Source organism: Piliocolobus tephrosceles, chromosome 6 (assembly GCF_002776525.5).
Source record: "Piliocolobus tephrosceles isolate RC106 chromosome 6, ASM277652v3, whole genome shotgun sequence".
Lineage (NCBI taxonomy): Eukaryota > Metazoa > Chordata > Mammalia > Primates > Cercopithecidae > Piliocolobus > Piliocolobus tephrosceles.
This window is the reverse complement of record NC_045439.1, coordinates 12,355,798-12,375,438: the sequence shown is the minus strand read 5'-3', so window position 1 is coordinate 12,375,438 and position 19,641 is coordinate 12,355,798. Positions and strand designations below refer to the sequence as shown.

At 41.0% G+C, this 19,641-nt stretch overlaps 2 protein-coding genes across 3 annotated transcripts in view; one reads left to right on the top strand and one right to left on the bottom strand.

Annotated features, from left to right (window-relative positions):
* Positions 1–17,284, bottom strand: part of DDX24 (DEAD-box helicase 24) — a 34,690-nt gene extending 17,406 nt beyond the window's left edge. The window contains exons 1-2 of the mRNA XM_026455348.1: positions 17,156–17,284; positions 15,117–15,833 (exon numbers count right to left, since the gene is read on the bottom strand). Of these exons, the coding sequence (XP_026311133.1) occupies positions 15,117–15,828 (712 nt within the window). The 5' untranslated portion in view covers positions 15,829–15,833; positions 17,156–17,284. The remainder of the gene's footprint in view (positions 1–15,116; positions 15,834–17,155) is intronic.
* Positions 17,285–17,353: 69 nt separating this feature from the next.
* LOC111538255 (interferon alpha-inducible protein 27, mitochondrial-like) overlaps positions 17,354–19,641 on the top strand; it is a 49,999-nt gene continuing 47,711 nt past the window's right edge. For both annotated transcript variants that reach the window (XM_023205540.2, XM_023205544.2), the window contains exon 1: positions 17,354–17,486. The gene's annotated coding sequence lies outside the window, so the exon portion shown is untranslated. The remainder of the gene's footprint in view (positions 17,487–19,641) is intronic.

Genomic DNA, 19,641 nt, shown 5'->3' with positions numbered 1-19,641 from the left:
TTTCAGAAAACGTAAATACAAAACTTCTGTCTATGTCTGAACATTTTCAAACTGGTCTTTGAATGTACACAGAGTCCAAATCATCTGGGTGGTAAAAACAAAACATTTCAGGCTGAGAATTTAAAGAAGTTCCAAAGTGATAATGCCCTAGGCAGAAGCCAATAAATGCTTTCTCAAGGGAGAAACCATTATTACAGATCTCCAAAAATTTTCACAATTTGCAAAGGAAATAAGCAGCTCTCAGTAAAAAATTACCACACACACACAAATAAGATACTATAAGGAAAAAAGAGAGCAAGAACACATAAAACTTTCGATAAGAAGAACAGCAGACTTTTTATCAGAAACAACTAAAAGCCAGAAGACAGTGTAGCAATATTTTTTATTTGAATGCCTAAAGACAAAACAAACAAACAAACAAACAAAAAAACCTGACAATCTGTAACTCTACACCCAGCAAAACTCTCTCTCAAAACAAAATGTGAAATAAAGACTTTAGGCATATAAAACCTGAAATAATTCACCAGCAGCAAATGTGAGCTATCAGAAATATTAGTCTTTCATGCAATTAAAAAGATAATATAAAATGAAAATCTGGATGTACCCAAAGAAATGAGCAACCGAAACAGCAACTATGTAGGTAAATATTTAAAAACTTCTTTTTATGGCCAGGCATGGTGTGGCTCATGCCTGTAATCCCAACACTTTGGAAGGTCTAGGTGGGAGGATCAAGACCAGCCTGGGCAACACAGTGAGACTCCTATCTTTAAAAAAAATTGCCAGACATGGTGGCACACTCCTGTAGTCTTTATTGGGAGACTGAGGCAGAAGGATTGCTTGAGCACGGGAGGTTGAGGCTGCAGTGAGTCATGATCATGCCACTGCACTCTAGCATGGGTGACAGAGGGAGACACTGTCTCTAAAAATAAACAAAAAACAAAACCCTTTATTTTTCTTATTTAAACATCTTTAAAAACAATTGTTTAAAGCAAAGATAATAAAAATGTATTCTGGAATCTCTAAAACATATGAAGTATACAACAAAAAGCACAAAGGAGGAGAGAAACAAAAATATATTCTTGTAAGATTCTTAGGTTGTATGTGAAGCAGTAAATTACTTGAAGGTAAACTATAATAAAATTAAAGATATATACTATGAACCCCAAAACAATCACTAAAAAGATGTAAGAATTAAAGCTAATAAGACAACAAAAAAGATAAAATGGTATCTATGCATATACATATATATATTATAGTCTGTCCCTAGTTCTTGACAGTGTGCTTCTAAGAGCCTTGTAACTTTCTGAGTGATAGGAGCATCTTTTGTTGAAATATTTGGTCATAGTACTCAGTTGCTGATATAAAACCTTGTGAGACTTTCAGCTGCCTCTCCCCAATAAACTTCAGGGAGGGAAGAGGGGACTGGAGACTGAGCTCAGTCACTAACAAGCAATGATTTAATCAATTATCAATCATGCCTATGCAATGGAAACTCCACAAAATCTCTCAACAATGGAGTTCGGAGAGATTCCTGGGTGGTCTACCCAGGGACGATGGAAACTCCATGCCCTATCTCTCCTGACTTCCAACCCCGCCCCATACCCTTCCCTAGTCATCTCATCCATCTGGCTGTTTCTCAGTTACATCTTTTATAATAAATTGTTAAATGCAAGTAAAGTGTTTCCCTGAGTTCTGTCAGGCATAGCAAAGTGTTGAACCTGAGGAAGGTGTTGTGGGAATACCCAATTTGCAGCCAAGCTGATCAGAAGTACCAGTATTTGTGATGAGCATCATTAATGGGGGCAACCTTGTGGGCTGAGCCCTTAACCTGTAATGAATGACACTAACTCTAGGTAGACAGTGTCTGAATTGAACAGAATTCACACACACATACACACACACACAATTCAGTGCCAAAGAATGAAACGAAGAAGAGCTGGGACTAATAGAAAAGTGACAGATTTAAACCCAACCATTGATGCAGCTCCCAGGATCATTGCAGATGGGAGGCAGGACTAGATTGCAGCTCCTGAAAGAGCAGTAAGTGAAGGCTTGCACTGTGAGTTTTAGCTCCAGACTGACTGCAAGAACAAACCAGTAATCCTAAGAAGACCCAGAGACCCTCTGAAGGACGCGGACTACTCCTACAGGACCCAGGAGACCCCCAAATACTGTGAGTGCCCCAAATGCGGAGAGGAGGGAGACCCTCCTCTCCCAAAGGCACACCCCCACTGGAGAAGCTAAAGGTCCGTTTGCGGGAGAAGTTTCTGACTTTACCTGAACCTGAGTCAGGTTAGAGAGCTGAGCGAAATACAGCGGTAGAGGAAGCAGCAGAAAGGCCCTGGGAGCTCGCTGGGTCCCCAAGCAGCCCATTCCTGCCTGGCACCACAGGGATCCATTGGGCGGGTGGCCAGAGGAGCAGGGGGTAAAACTCCACAGAAAGAAGGCATTCTGTAGCCAAACTCTGTAACAATTTGATGTAACAATCTGAAAAGGACCAGAAGCCTCCTGGCCAGAACCTGGGGGGAGGGCAAGAATCCAGACTTCACAGGCAGGGGAAGAACTAAAGCCCTTTTCTTTCACGGCTGGAAAGCGGATAGCCTTGGGCAAGTTTTCAAGCCCTCCCCCTGGAAACAGACAGGGGCTGCTGGGGAAGATATGGTGGGAGTGAGACCTGCCCTACAGTTTGTGAGGGAGCTGGGAGCTGGGTGAGGCCTGTGACTGCCGGCTTTCCCCCACTTCCCTGACAACCTGCATGACTCACCAGAAGCAGCCATAATCCTCCTAGGTACACAACTCCAGTGACCTGGGAATCTTACCCCCATCCCCACAACAGCCACAGCAAGACCCACCCAAGGAAAGTCTGAGCAGGCATAGACCTGCCTCCACCTGACGGTCCTTCCCTATCCACCTTGGTAGTGGAAGACAAAGGGCATATAATCTTGGGAGTTCTAGGGCCCCACCCACTGCTGGTCCCCCTCCACACTATGGCTGATGCTTTCTGGAAAGTGCCACCTCCTGGCAGGAGGCCAACCAACACAAAAATAGAGCATTAAACTACCAAAGCTAAGGACCCTCACAGAGTCCAATGCACCCTCCGCATCTCCACCGGAGCAGGCACTGGTATCCATGGCTGAGATCCCCACAGACGGTTAACATCACAGGACTCTGTGCAGACAACCCCCAGTATTAGCCCAGAGCCGGGTAGACTTGCTGGGTGGCTAGACCCAGAAGACAGACAACAATCACTGCAGTTTGGCTCACAGGAAGCCACATCCGTAAGAAATGGGGGAGAGAACAAAAGAACCTGAATAATAGCCTTCAGCCCTAGACCTTCCCTCTGAAAGAGCCTACCAAATGAGAAGGAACCAGAAAACCAACCCTGGTAATATGACAAAACGGGGCTCTTCAATACCACCCCCCACCAAAAAAAAAAAAATCACACTAGTTCACCAGTAATGGATCCAAACCAAGAAGAAATCCCTGACTTACCTGAAAAAGAATTCAGGATGTTAGTTATTAAGCTAATCAGGGAGGGACCAGAGAAAGGTAAAGCCTCAATGCAAGGAAGTCCAAAAAATGATAAAGAAGTAGAGGGAGAAATATTCAAGGAAATACATAAAGAGAAAACAATAAAAAGGAAACACTGGACATACTTTTAGAAATGTGAAATGCTGCGGAAAGTCTCAGCAATAGAACTGAACAAGTAGAAGAAATTCAGAGCTCAAAGACAAGGTCTTCAAATTAACCCAATCCAAGAAAGACAAAGGAAAAAGAATAAGAAAAAATGAACAAAGGCTCAAAGAAGTCTAGGATTATGTTAAATGACCAAACCTAAGAATAATTGGTATACCTGAGGAAGAAGACAATGCTAAAAGCTTGGAAAACATATTTGGGGGAATAATTGAGGAAAACTTCTCCAGCCTTGCTAGAGACCTAGATATCCAAATACCAGAAGCACAAAGAACACCTGGGAAATTCACTGCAAAAAGATCTTTGCCTAGGCACATTATCATCACGTTATACAAAGTTAAGATGAAGGAAAGAATTTTAAGAGCTGTGACAGAGAAGCACCAGATAACCTATAAAGGAAAACCTATCAGATTAACAGCAGACATCTCAGGAGAAACCCTATAGGCTAGAAGGGACTGGGGCCCTATCTTCAACCTCCTCAAACAAAACAATCTTCAACCAAGAATTTTGTATCCAGCAAAACTAAGCATCATATATGAAGGAAAGATACACAAAATAAACAACCGCTTTCAGATAAACAAATGCTGAGAGAATTTGCCATTATCAAGACACCACTCTAATAAGAACTGCTAAAAGGAGCTCTAAATCTTGAAACAAACCCTGGAAATATATCAAATCAGAACAACCTCTTTAAAGTATAAAGTAAAAATCACACAGGATGCAGAAATACAAGTTAAAAAGCAAAAAGAAAAAACAAAACGAAAGTACACAGGCAACAAAGAGCATGATGAACGCAAGGGTACCTCACATTTCAATACTAACATTGAATGGAAATGGCCTACATGCTCCACTTAAAAGATAAAGAACTGCAGAATGGATAAGAACTCATCAACCAACTATCTGCTGCCTTCAGGAGACTCATCTAACACATAAGTTCTCACATAAACTTAAAGTAAAGGGGTGGAGAAAGGCATTTCATGCAAATGGACACCAAAAGCAAGCAGGGGTAGCTATTCTTATATTAGACAAAATAAACTATAAAGCAACAGTGCTTAAAACAGACAAAGAGGGACATTATATAATGGCAAAAGGCCTTGCCAACAGGAAAATATCACAATCCTAAACATATATGCACCTAACACTGGAGCTCACAAATTTACAAAACAATTACTAACAGACCTAAGAAATGATACAGACAGCAACACATTAATAGTGGGGGACTTCAATACTCCACTGACAGCACTAGACAGGTCATCAAGACAGAAAGTCAACAAAGAAACAATGGATTTAAACTACACCTTGGAACAAATTGATTTAACAGATATATACAGAACATTTCATCCAAAAACCGCAGAATATACTTCTATTCAACAGTGCATGTAACTTTCTCCAAGACAGACCACACGACAGGCCATAAAACGAGCCTCAATAAATTTAAGAAAAGTGAAATGACATCAAGCACTCTCTCAGACCACAGTGGAATAAAACTGGAAATCAACTCTAAAAGGAACCTTCAAAACCATGCAAATACATGAAAATTAAATAACCTGCTCCTGAATGAGCATTGGGTCAAAAACGAAATCAAGATGGAAATTTAAAAATTCTTCAAACTGAATGACAATAACGACACAACATATCAAAACCTCTAGGATACAGCAAATGTGGCACTAAGAGGAAAGTTCATAGCCCTAAACGGCTACATCAGTAAGTCTGAAAGAGCACAAACAGGCAATCTAAGGTCACACCTCAAGGAGCTAGAGAAACAAGAACAAACCAAACCTAAACCCAGTAGAACAAAGGAAATAACCAAGATCAGAGCAGAACTAAATGAAATTGAAACAAACAAACAAAAGATAAATGAAACAAAAAGTTGGTTCTTTGAAAAGATAAATAAAATTGACAGACCATTAGCAAGATTAACCAAGAAAGAAGAGAGAAAATCAAAATAACCTCACTAAAAAACGAAGCAGGAGATATTACAACTGACACTACTGAAATTACAAAAGATCATTCAAGGCTACTATGAACACCTTCACACAGATAAACCAGAAAACCTAGAAAAGATGGATAAATTCCTGGAAAAAAAACAACCCTCCTAGCTTAAGTCAGGAAGAATCAAATACCCTGAACAGACAAATAACAACCAGCAAGAATAAAATGGTAATTAAAAAATTACCAACAAAAAAAAGTCCAGCACCAGAAGGCTTTGCAGTAGAATTCTACCAGACATTCAAAGAACTGTTCCCAATCCTTTTGACACTATTCTACGAGATAGAGAAAGAAGGAACCCTCCCTAATTCATTCTACGAAGCCAGCATCACCCTAATACCAAAACCAGGAAAGGACACAACCAAAAAAGAAAACTACAGACCGATATCCCTGATGAACATATATCCTAAAATCCTTAACAAAATACTAGCTAACCAAATTCAGTAACATATCAAAAAGTTAATCCACCGTGATCAAGTGGGTTTCATGCCAGGGATGCGGGGATGGTTTAACATCTGCAAGTCAATAAATGTGTTATACCACATAAGCGGAGTTAAAAACCAAAATCACATGATCCCAATGGATGCAGAAAAAGCATCAGACAAAATCCAGCATCCCTTTACAATTAAAACTCTCAGCAAAATCGGTATACAAGCAACACACCTTAATGTAATAAAAGCCTTCTACGACAAACCCACAGCCAACATAATACTGAATGGGAAAAAGTTGAAAGCATTCCCTCTGAGAACTGGAACAAGACAAGGATGCCCACTCTCACCACTCCTCTTCAACACTATCCTAGAAGTCCTAGCCAGAGCAATCAGACAAGAGAAAAAAATAAAGGGCATCCAAATCAGTAAAGAGGAAGTCAAACTGGCACTGTTTGCTGACGATATGATCGTTTACCTTGAAAATCCTAAGGACTCCTCCAGAAAGCTCCTAGAACTGATAATTCTGCAAAGTTTCCGGATACAAGATTAATGTACACAAATCAGTAGCTCTTCTATACATCAACAGCAACCAAGTGGAGAATCAAATCAAGAACTCGATCCCTTTTAAAATAGTTGCAAAAAAAAAAAAAAAAAAAAAATGCTTAGGAATGTAACAAAGGAGTCAAAAGACCTCCACAAGGAAAACTACAAAACACTGCTGAAAGAAATCATAGATGACAGAAACGAATAGAAACACATCCCATGCTCATGGATGGGTAAAATCAATATTGTGAAAATGACTCTATTGCCAAAAGCAATCTACAAATTCAATGCAATACCATCAAAATAACACCATCATTCTTTACAGAATTAGAAAAAACAATTCTAAAATTCATATGGAACTGAAAAAGAGCTTGCATAGCCAAAACAAGACTAAGCAAAAAGAACAAATCTGTAGGCATCACACTACCTGATTTCAAACTACACTATAAGGCCATAGTCACCAAAACAGAGTGATACTGGTATAAAAATAGGCACAGAGACCAATAGAACAGAGAACCCAAAAATAAACCTAAATACTTACAGCCAACTGATCTTCGACAAAGCAAACAAAAACATAAAGTGGGGAAAAGACACCCTTTTCAACAAATGGTGCTGGGATAACTAGTTAGCCACCTATAGGAGAATGAAACTGGATCCTCATCTCTCACCTTATACAAAAATCCAGTCAAGATGGATTAAGAACTTAAACCTAAGATCTGAAACTATATAAATTCCAGAAAGTAACACTGGACAAACCCTTCTGGACATTGGCTTAGACAAGGATTTCCTGCCCAAGAACCCAAATGTAAATGCAATAAAAACAAAGATAAATATCTGGGACCTAATTAAACTAAAGAGCTTTTGTACAGCAAAAGGAACAGTCAGCAAACTAAACAAGACAACCCACAGAGTGCAAGAAAATCTTCACAATCTATACATCTGACAAAGAACTAATATCCAGAATCTACAGCAAACTCAAACAAATCAGTAAGAAAAAAACAATCCCATCAAAAAGTGGGCTAAGGACATAAATAGACAATTCTCAAAAGAAGATATACAAATGGCCAACAAACATATGAAAAAATGCTCAACATCACTAATGATCAGGGAAATGCAAAGCAAAACCACAATGCGATACCACCTTACTCTTGCAAGAATGGCCATAATCAGAAAATCAAAAAACAGTAGATGTTGGCAGCCAGGCACGGTGGCTCACGCCTGTAATCCCAGCACTTCGGGAGGGTGAGGTGGGCAGATCACCTGAGGTCAGGAGTTCGAGACCAGCCTGGCCAACATGATGAAACCCCATCTCTACTAAAAATACAAAAATTAGTCGGGCATGGTGACAGGCACCTGTAATCCCAGCTACTAAGGAGGCTGAAGCGGGAGAATCGCTTGAACCCGGAAGGTGGAGGTGGCAGTGAGCCAAGATTGTGCCACTGCACTCCAGCCTGGGCAAAAGAGTAAGCCTTTGACTTGAATGAATGAATGAATGAATGCCGGGTGCAGTGGCTCATGCCTGTAATCCCAGCACTTTGGGAGGCTGAGACGGGCAGATAACATGAGGTCGGGAGTTCGAGACTAGCCTGACCAACATGGAGAAACCACGTCTCTACTAAAAATACAAAATTAGCCAGGCATGGTGGCGCACACCTGTAATCTCAGCTACTCGGGAGGCCAAGGCAGGAGAACCGCTTGAATCCAGGAGGCAGAGGTTGCAGTGAGCCGGGATTGCATCACTGCACTCCAGCCTGGGCAACAAGAGCGAAACTCTGACTCAAAAAAAAAAAAAACAGATGTTGGCATGGATGTGGTAAACAAGGAACACTTTTACGTCCTGGTGGGAAAGTAAACTAGTATAGCCATTATGGAAAACAGTGTGGAGATTCCTCAAAGAATTAAAAGGAGAGCTACCATTTGATCCAGCAATCCCACCACTGGGTATCTACCCAGAGGAAAAGGAGTCATTATACGAAAAAGATACTTGCACACATATGTTTATAACAGCACAATTCACAATTGCAAAACTGTGGAACAAACCCAAATGCCCATCAATCAACGAGTAGATAAAGAAACTGTGCTATATTTAGGATGGAATACTACGCAGCCATAAAAAGGAACGGATTAACAGCATCTGCAGTGACCTGGATGAGACTGGAGACTATTATTCTAAGCGAGGTAACTCAGGAATGGAAAAACCAAACATCCTAGTTATCACTGATATGCAGGACTAAGTTATGAGGACACAAAAGCATTAAGAATGATACAACAGACTCCGGGTACTTGCGGGGAGGAATGAAAGGGGGGCGAGGGATGAAAGACTACAAATATGGTGCAGTGTATATTGCTCGGGTGGTAAGTGCACGAAAATCTCACAAATCACCACTAAACTGGCATGGTGGCTCACGTCTGTAATCCTAAACTTTGGAGGCCGAGGCGGGCAGATCACTTGAGTTCAGGAGTTCAAGACCAGCCTGGCCAACATGGTGAAACCCTGTCTCTACCAAAAATACAAAAATTAGCCTGGCATGGTGGCACATGCCTGTAGTTCAGCTACTTGGGAGGCTGAGGAAGGAAGATGGCTTGATCCCGGAAGATGGAGGTTGCAGTGATCCAAGATCGCACTGTTGCACTCCAGCCAGGGTGATAGAGCAAGACTCTGTCTCAAAAAAAAAAACAAACAAAAAAACTTGCCCATGTAACCAAATACCACCTGTACCCCAGTAACTTATGGAAAAATAAATTTTAAAAATAAACATTGAAACACAGAAAAGGAAAATTTTAAAAAACAGAAATGTGAAAAAAATAAATCAGGCTTGCTATCAGTCAAAAAACAAATACATAAACCCAGCCATTACAAATAATCATTAAACATAAATAATTTCAATAACTCGATAATTTTTTTTTTTTTTTTTGAGATAAGAGTCGCACTCCGTCACCAAGGATGGAGTACAGTGGCATGATCTCAGCTCGCTGCAACCTCTACTCCCTGGGTTCAAGCAATTCTTGTGGCTCAGCCCCCCAAGTAGCTGGGACTACAGGCACACGCCACCACGCCCAGCTATTTTTTTGTATTTTTAGTAGAGACAGTTTCGCCATGTTGGCCAGGCTGGTCTCGAATTCCTGGCCTCAAGTGATCCATCTGCCTTGGCCTCCCAAAGTGCTGGTATTACAGATGTGAGCGACCATGCCTGGATTCAATAATTCAACTGAAAGACAGAAATTGTCTGATTCAACAGCAAGACCCATTTATATGCTGCCTATAAGAAATTCACATTAAATATAAAGATATAAATAAGGGAAAGTAATACTATGGAAAAACACACACCATGCTAACATTAATCAATAAAGCTGAACTGGCTGCATCAATATCAAAGTACATTTTAGAACAAAAAATATTACCAAGGAGAAAGAGGGCCATTTCATAATGATAAGAAGCCAATTCATTTAGAGGATATAACAACAATCTAATGTTTTAATCCATAAAACATTTATTCACATAAACTGATCGTCAGAATACATGAAACAAAAACTAATAGAATTGCAAGTAGAAAATTGTCACTCAAGAAAAAAATAAGTGGCCAGGCGTGGAGGCTCATACCTGTAATCCCAGCACTTTAGGAGGCTGAGGCAGGCGGATCACAAGGTCAGGTAATCCAGACCACCCTGGCTAACACAGTGACACTCTGTCTCTACTAAAAATACAAAAAATTAGCCAGGCGTAGTGGCGGGTGCCTGTAGTCCCAGCTACTTGGGAAGCTGGGGCAAGAGAATGGCGTGAAACCGGGAGGCAGAGCCTGCAGTGAGCCAAGATCGCGCCACTGCACTCCAGCCTGGGCAACAAGCAAGACTCCATCTCAAAAAAAAAAAAAAAAAGAAAGAAAAAGAAAAAAAAATAAGTAACACAAATATCTCTAATCTATTAAACAAAGTAAATTTGTAGCCAAAAATCTTCCTACAAAGACAAGTGCTGGCCCAGATGAATTCTACCAAACATTTAAGTTGGGAATAAAATGTCAATCCTATATAAATTATTTCAGAAAACTGAACAGAATACTTCAGAAATCATTCTGAAGCTATATTACTGATTCCAACACCAAAAACATTACAAGAAAACTACAAATATCCCATGAACCTAAATTCAAAAATTCTCAACAAAATTTTAGCAAATCAAATCCAACAATATATAAATACAATGGTATATTGTGACCAAGTTCAGTTTATCCCAGGAATGTCAGTCTAATTTCATATTTGAAAATGTCATTCACCATACTGACAGACTAAAAATGAAAAACCACGTATTTCAATATATGCAGTAAAAAACCATTTGAAAAATATCCAACATCCATCCCTGATAAAACCTTCCAGCAAATGAGAAATCAAAGCAAACTTCCTCAACGTGATAAAAAGCATCTACAAAAAACCTACAGCTAAGATCATACTTAATGGTGAAAGACTAAATGTTTTCCCCGAAAGATCAAAAACAAAGCAATAATGCCCACTTTACCACTACAATTCAAAATTCTGCTAAAGGTGTTAGCCACTGCAATACAACAAGAAAAACAAAAGACATCCAAGACAGGATAATCATCATCTTTGCAGAAAATGCTGTGGAATCCTCAGAAAACTACTTGGTGGTACTAAGTTGCAGGACACAAGATCAATATACAAAAATCCATCACATTTCTACTTATTAGCAACAAACAATTGGAAATAAAAAATTTTAAATTACCATTTACAATAGAATCAAAAATACAAAATGCTTAAGGATAAATCTAACATAAGATGTGAAAAATCTATATACTGAAAATTATAAAACATTGCTGAGAAAAGTTAAAGACCCAAAGAAATGGAGAGATACTATATCATAGACTGGAAAATTCAATATTGTTAAGATGTCATTAATCTTCAATTTGCTCTGTAATCAACAGAATCCCAATCCAAATATCAGCTTCCTTTTTTTGTAGAAATTGATTAAACGGATTCTAAAATCCATATGGGAGGGCAAATGCCTACAACAGTCAAAATAACTTTTAAAAAGAACAAACAGGACTTATACTACCTAATTTTAAGACTTACTATAAAGCTAGTATAACCAAGAGAGTAAGAAACTGACATAAAGACTAGACAAGCAGATCAACGGAAAACAAAGACTCCAGAGGAAGACCCACACCTATATGGTCACAGACTTTCAACAAAGACGCAAAGTCAACTCAGTGGAGAAATAATAGTTTTTCAACTAATTGTGCTGAAATAATTAGACAGCCATATGCGGAAAAATCCACAAACTTTGATCCATACTTCTCACTCTAAATAAAAGTTAACTCAATAAGGATTGGAGACCAAAACATAAAACCTAAGTCTATTAACACTTCTAGAACAAAACACAGGACAAATCTTTGTGATCTTGAGTTAGGCAAAGGGTTCTTAGATAAAACACCAAAGGCACCAAAAGCATAAATTCATAAAAGCCAAGGCTAATTTGGATTTCATAAAAATAAAACCTTCTGCGCTTTGAAAAACACTGTTAAGAGAATGAAAAGGTGAGCCACAAACTGGGAGAAAAATTTGCAAATCTCACATTTGATAAAGGACATGTATCTAGAATACACAATGAACCACAAAACTCTACAACAGAATATCCCAATTTTAAAATGGGTAAAATAATTGAATAGACAAATAAGCATATGCTAAAATACTCAACACTGCAAGTCACTAGGGAAATGCAAATTCAAATGACAAGGAAATAATACTAAAATTTTAAAAGTCTAAAATAAAATTAAAGATTGAGTATAGGGCCGGGCCTGGCGGCTCACGCCTGTAATCTCAGCACTTTGGGAGGCTGAGGTGGGTGGATCACGAGGTCAGGAATTCACCACTAGCCTGGCCAACATGGTGAAACCTCATCTCTACAAAAAATATGAAAAAAAATTAGCCGGGCATGGTGGCGGGCACAGCTACTCAGGAGGGGTGAGCCGAGATTGCACCACTGCACTCCAGCCTGGGTGACAGAGTGAGACTCCGTCTCCAAAAAAAAAAAAAGGAGAGAGAGAAGAGAGTGAGAGTGAGTGGGTGAGTGTGTGTGTGTGAGTGAGAGAGAGAAAGAAAAAAATGCAAATTAATTTATAGTGATAGAAAGCCTAAGAAAGCCTATCAGTGGTTGCCTGAGGAGGAACAAGAACTGAGGGAGGGAGGGATTACAAAAAAAACCAGAGCATCTTTCTGGGGGTAATGGATATACAGTTGACCCTTGAACACAAATTTGAATGTGGGGGGCCACTGATACACACAATTTCTTCCACCTCAGCCACCCCTGAGACAGCAAGACCAACCCCTCCTCTTTCTACTCGGCCTACTCACAGTAAAGATGAAGATGAACACATTTATGATGATCCACTTCCATTTAATGAATAGCAAATATATTTTCTGTTCCTTACGATTTTAGTAAGTTTTTCTCTAGTTTATGTTACTGTAAAAATACAGTATATAATACAAAATATGTGCTAATAGACTACTTATGTTTTCTGTAAGGCATCCAGCCAAAAATAGGCTATTTTAAGTTTGGGGGGAGTTCAAAATTATACATGGATTTTTGACTGCATGGGGGACCGGTGCCCCTAATCCCCACATTGTTTAAGGGTCTATTCGTTATTGCACGGGCAATGGTCTGTTCACAGCCCCAAATGGATGACTTATCCAAGTCGTTTTCAATTCTGGACTTGTAGATTTACAACCTGACAGGAACTGTGGTATAAATCCAAGTGTCAATCTCTGGCCACAATGGCTCACATAAACCTTGTTTCTGCCTTCCAGGGACTTACTTTCAGGACTCTGCTGCACCTATCAAAGCAGTGTAGCAGAATGCTTAACAACACACAGAACTAGCCTGGAATCCAGACACTACCATTTCAGTCGTGTAATTTTAGGGAAGCTGTCTATGCTCTGTGAGGTTGAGTTTTCTCATCTGTAACATCGGAATAATAGTACTTACCTCAGGGTGGTTGTGACAACCGACCTCATCAACATAAAGCACTTAACACAGTGCATGACACATCTTAAATGCTCAGTAAATGTTCTAAGTTATAATCTCCATTCCCCTTTCCTGTGGGTTCCTCACTCTTCCACCTATATGACTGTCACAGAACCTCATCAAGAGTTTCCTGACCATTGTTCCAGAAACCCAAAGCACAATGTGTCTACTGAACACTTAAAATGTAGTTACTCTAAACTGACACGTGCTGCAAGTTTAGTAATTTATTACTAAAAATTAAAATTTTAAAATTGTTTAAAAATTTAAGTAATTTATTACTTAAAAATTTAGTAAGAAAATGTAAAATATCTCACTAGTTTTTTTAACTTTTAAAAAATGTGGCTCCTAGTAAATTTTAAATTACACGTGTTTTACATTATACAATCACCGTTCTGTAACCGTGGGTTCTGCATCTTGGGGATCGACAATATTCGGGGGTAAAAAAAAAAAACTGTATCTGTACTAAACACTGTACAGACTTTTCTTGTCATTATTACCTAAACAATACGGTGTAACAATTTACATAAGACCTACATTGTATGAGGTATTGTAAGTAATTTAGAGATGATTTAAAATATACAGGAGGATGTGCATAGCTTATACGCAAGCACTACACCATTTTGTATCAGAGACTTGAGCATCCCTGGATTTTGGTATCCAAGGGAGGTCCTGGAACCAATCCTCCATGGATATCAAGAGATGACTGTATGTATTTCTAATCGACACTGCTGGTCTAAACAGACTAAAAGTTCCAGGCAGTACTAGTTCCTCCCCCAAGTCAGTAGTTTAGTTATCCAGCAAAGCCAACCTGTCATTGCTTCCAAAAGTCTTGCAGGAACCTCACACAGCCTAGTCCTAAACAGTCACTTCATAGCTGAATCTGTTTACAAAATCCACCCAATGACTATCCACCACACTCAAATCCTTCCAATGACAAGAAACTCATCAACTCCCAAAGCAGCAACCCTTTTCACCTTTGCACAACTCCTGAGAATTAGACAGTTCTTCCTTATACTCATGAAGATCTACCTCTCCAGAGGGCTGATCTTAGCCTTACCTCACCCCTATGAGTCATTCAGAAAAGGCTCAAGAACAGGAGAAACTATCATTTGCAGACCACTTCCAATGTACAGTGTAAGCTTTAGCTTACTGTAGCATTTAACCCTCACAGCAATGCAAGAGGTAGAAACTGTCATCTCCATTTGGTTGATAATGGGGTCTACAGAGCTGAGAGAGATAAAAGTGATGGCTAGGGTACCATTCAGGAAGAGCATATTTCAAACCAGAGGGGGCTGACTTCTAAACACCTTTATTCAGCGTTGCTTTTGTGGTTATGTTCTCAACATTCTTCTCTCTCCCAATTATCTGGCTTATTAGTAGCTATGGGCTCAATCCAGAAGCAATCCTGCCTTGGCCGGAGTTGCCCTTACCTGTCTCAGCAGCCCCAAGGATGTCCAGTCTGTCACGAATGGCAGGTGCCAAGGTCAGGGCTTGGATCGGTGTAGGTGCAGAGAAGCCTAGAAAGCTGAGTGCTCGGAGAACCGGCCTGGGAACAAACAGGTCCTTCCAAGCTGACACATCTGCCTTCTGATCATGAACTTCAGGAATCCATGTCTTCACTTTTTTGGGCACCTTAACAGCAGTGCTCTGAGAAGGCTCCAACCCTTTTTTCCCTTTATTTTTCTTCTTTTTTGGAGCAGTTTGGACCAGGTTTTCTGATGTCTTCTCTCCAGCCTCCGGATCATCACAAACCATGCCATCTCCCTGGGCCTCCAGCTCAGAATCTTTGACTTCAACCTCTTTCTGGGTACTGGTTCCTTCAGTTGCTACATTTTTACTTTTCTTCAACTTGATCTTTTTCTTTGGTGAGCTAGACTCTCCCTCCTCCTCTTCTTCTGAAACAGCTTGTGACTTTCTCTTGGGTGCCTCCTTTGAGAAGAGACTGGAGGGATTCTTGGCAGGAGAGACCAACTGGTAATCTGTCAATTCCTCAAAGCATACCAAATCATCCATCTGTCCATCTGCAAACATATTTGGGTCAATCTTCACTTCCTTCCATTTTCCCACAACTTTGATTCCCTTTGTCTGAAATTTGCCATAGTTTGATGGCTTCGGCCTTGATTTTGTGTCCTTCAACTTCATGGTTGCTGAAAAGGAAATACATGTTCTATTAGGTTGGTGTCTGAGAAGCAGAGGGTTCTGATGCAACAAATATTTTCTAAGCAACTAGACCCTACAAAGAACTGAGGATACAAAGATGGCTATCACACAGTTGCTCCCACCTAGAGAAGAACAAAGGAGGAAATACCACAGAACAGAGAGCTTTGCCTGGAACACAGGGTACGCATGTGATGGAACAAAGACGTACGAGCTAGACCTGGTTTGAATTCCAAATCCAACACTTACTGCGTGTGTGACCTTGGATAGTGCCACCCACTCCTCTCTGAACTTCAGTGCTCTCATCTATAAAAAGGGGGGAGAGTACCTAACAATATCTAAGTTGTATATTTTATGTAAATAAAGGAAATTATGTAAAGCACGGAGGATGAAGCCTGCCACACATAAGCCGTTCTGAAGGCAGAGTAAGAATCTGAGGGGTTTTTCTTGTGGGGGCAGGAGGGGCGAGCTTTATTAAGCGTATTGCGCTTGCTTCCTTCTCAAGCCTTGCCTGAGAGAGCAAATGCCTGCTCCACCATCCCTTCCTTTGCCAAGCGTCTTAAAACCCATCCAGCTTTTTCATCATATTTTAAGTGGCTTAATGGCCATTTAGGCCCAACTCGTTTGGGTGGAACTCAATCCAGGTTTTTCCTTTCCAGAAAACCCAAGGAAGACAACAGATTCCGTGAAAAAGACCAAGGTAAACCTTGGTTCAAATTCGGATCCACCACTCGTCAGCTGTGGCTCTGCGGTGGACGTATCCATCTCTGAGTCTCTATTTCCCCGTCTGCACAATGGGAATAACGAGGACATTTGTCCCACAGAATCGTTATACGCCACTACGAAAAAGTGACGCACGTCAAAAACCGCTGAGCATGGCGCCCGGCGAGGAGAGCACGTTCGCACACAGTGCCCGCCGGACCCGCCGCGCCACAGCAAAAAACACGCGGGGTTCAACGAGGAGAGGGCGGGGGGTGCCACGCGAACCGGGCGAGGACACGGGGAGCGTCAGGCAGAGTAGAAGGGCCTCTGTTTCCTCGTGACGCCGGTCTCGCGCGGTGCTCTCGCTTTGTCTCAGGCACGAACGCGCGCACGAAACCGAGAAGCCGAGGCCGTCAGGCCCTGATACCCGGACATGGAGCCCAAGGCGCGGGGACCATGGCACGCAGCTCGGCCGGACGGCTTGGGCCGGCGGCCGCCCTCTCTGGACCCGGAAACCCACCGGCCCAGAGAGACCTACGATAGGAACCCGGGTTCCTGGCCTCAGCCCCTCTCCAGAGTCGGCTCCAGCCCCGCTTGTTTTGGTACTCACAGTGTGGAGACGCCAGGGCAGCTCCGTTGGTCGCCGGTCAGGAGCCTCAGAAACCGCCGCTGTACCTCAGCTGCAGAAGCCACCGCAGTTCCGGGGCGGGACCTCCACTCTCGTACTCGTGCGCGCTGCGGAGGAAGTCCCGCCCCTATGGCAAACTCTGCTACCTGATTGGCTGTCTCGCGGCCCAAAGCTGTGCCGATGGCAGAGCTGGCTTGAGGCGCTGGCCCCTCCTCTTCCAGCTTTGCTCCTCCCCGCTTAGGGAAAGGCCACAGAAGGTGAAATTCTGTGTGCTCCCTCCTACTAGAGACTTTGTCAGCTCCCGCACAGTAACGTAAGTTTTCTTTTATTTTTGGTGTAGTTTTGTTACCAGAAAGGGGTCCCGATCCAGACCCCAACAGAGGATTCTTGGATCTTGCGCAAGAAAGAGTTCAGGGCGAGTCCGCATAGCAAAGCAAAGGCAAGTTTATTAAGTGAAGTGGTGAAAGTGCGGCTACTTCGTAGACGGAGTAGGACGTTCCCGAAAGTAAGAGGACGTTCGCGTCCATCAAAGGGAGATGTACTCTGCTACAAAGGTGACCTGTGATGAGTGTTCCTTGTATTGTAATTGTTTGGGGCTGCCATGAACTGTGCCCATATAAGACGACAAACTTAATTGATAAATGTTGTGTGTGTTCAGACTAATCCACTGACAGGCCGTTCTCCTTTCTCTCTTCCTTTCCTTGGGACTCTATTCCCTGAGACACAACAGTATTGAAATTAGGTCAATTAATAACCCTACAATGGGCCTCTAACTGTTCAGGTGAAAGAAAGAGTCGCACATCTCTCACTTTAACGCAAAAGCTAGAGATGGTTAAGCTTAGTGAGGAAGGCATGTCAAAAGGCAAGATAGGCTGAAAGCTAGGCTGAAAGTTTGCACCAAAAAAGCCAGTTTATGAATGCAAAGGAAAAGTTACTGAAGGAAATTAAACATTTTACTCTAATAAACACATGAATGATAAGAAAGTGAAACTGTTTATTGCCGATTTGGAGAAAATTTTAGTGGTTTGGATAGAAAATAAAACCGGCTACAACATCCCCTAAAACCAAAACCAAATCCAAAGCAAGGCCCTGATTCTCTTCTGTTCTGTGATGCCTGAGAGAGGTGAGGAAGCTATAGAAGTTTGAAGCTAGAAGAGATTATTTCATGAGGTTTAAGGAAAGACGCCGTCTCCAGAAACATAAAAGTGTAAGATGAGGCAGCAAGTGCTGATGGAGAAGCTGCAGCAAGTTATCCCCAAGATCTAGGTAAGATCATTGATGAAGGTGGCCACTGAACAACAGGTATTCAGTGTAGACAGAACAGCCTTCTATTGGAATAAGATGCCATCAAGGACTTTCATAGCTAGAGAGGTCAATGTCTGGCTTCAAAGGCCAAGCTCACTCTTTTGTTAGAGGCTAATGCAGCTAGTGACTTTAAATTGAAGCCAGTGCCTGTTTACCATTCTAAAAATCTTAGGTCTCTTAAGAATTACACTAAGTATAATCTGCCTGTGCTCTGTAAGTGGAACAAAGCCTGGATGACAGCTCATCTGTTCATAGCATGGTTTACTGAATATTTTAAGCCTACTGTTTAGGCCTACTGCTCAGAAAAAAGATTTCTCTCAAAGTATTATTGCTCATTGAAAATGTGCGTAGTCACCCAAGAGCTCTAATGGAGATGTATATGGAGATGAATGTTGTTTTCATGTCTGCGAACCAAGATCCATTCTTCAGCCCATGGATCAAGAAGTAATTTTGCCTTTCAAGTTTTATTATTTAAGATACATTTTGTAAGGCTATGGCTGCCATAGATAGTTATTCCTCTGATGGATCTGGGCAAAGTAAATTGAAAACCTTCTGGAAAGGATTAACTATTCTAGATATCATTAAGAACATTTGTGATTCATGGGAAGAGGTCAAAATATCAAAATTAACAGGAGTTTGGAAGAAGTTGATTCCAGTTCTCATTGATGACTTTGAGAGGTTCAAGACTTCAGTGAAGGAGGTAACTGCATATGTGGTTGGAAATAGCAAGAAAACTAAGATTACAAGTGGAGCCTGAAAATAGGACTGAATTGTGGCAATCTCATGAGAAACTTGAATGATGAGCAGTTCCTTCTAATGTATGACCAAAGAAAGTGGTTTCTTGAGATAGAATCTATTCCTGGTGAAGATGTTGGGAGCACTGTTGAAATGACAATGAAGGATTTAGAATATTTCATAAACTTAGTTGGTAAAGCAGTGGCAGAGTTTGAGAGGATTGACTACAATTCTGTACATTCTACTGTGGATAAAATGCTATCAAACAGCATCACATGCTGCTGAGAAATCTTTCATGAAAGGAAGCATCAATCCATTCAGCAGACTTCATTGTTGTGTTATTTTAAGAAATTGCCACAGCACCTCCCCTTTCAGCAACCACTACCCTAATCAATCAGCTGATTTCAGAAAAAAAGAAAAGTATATTA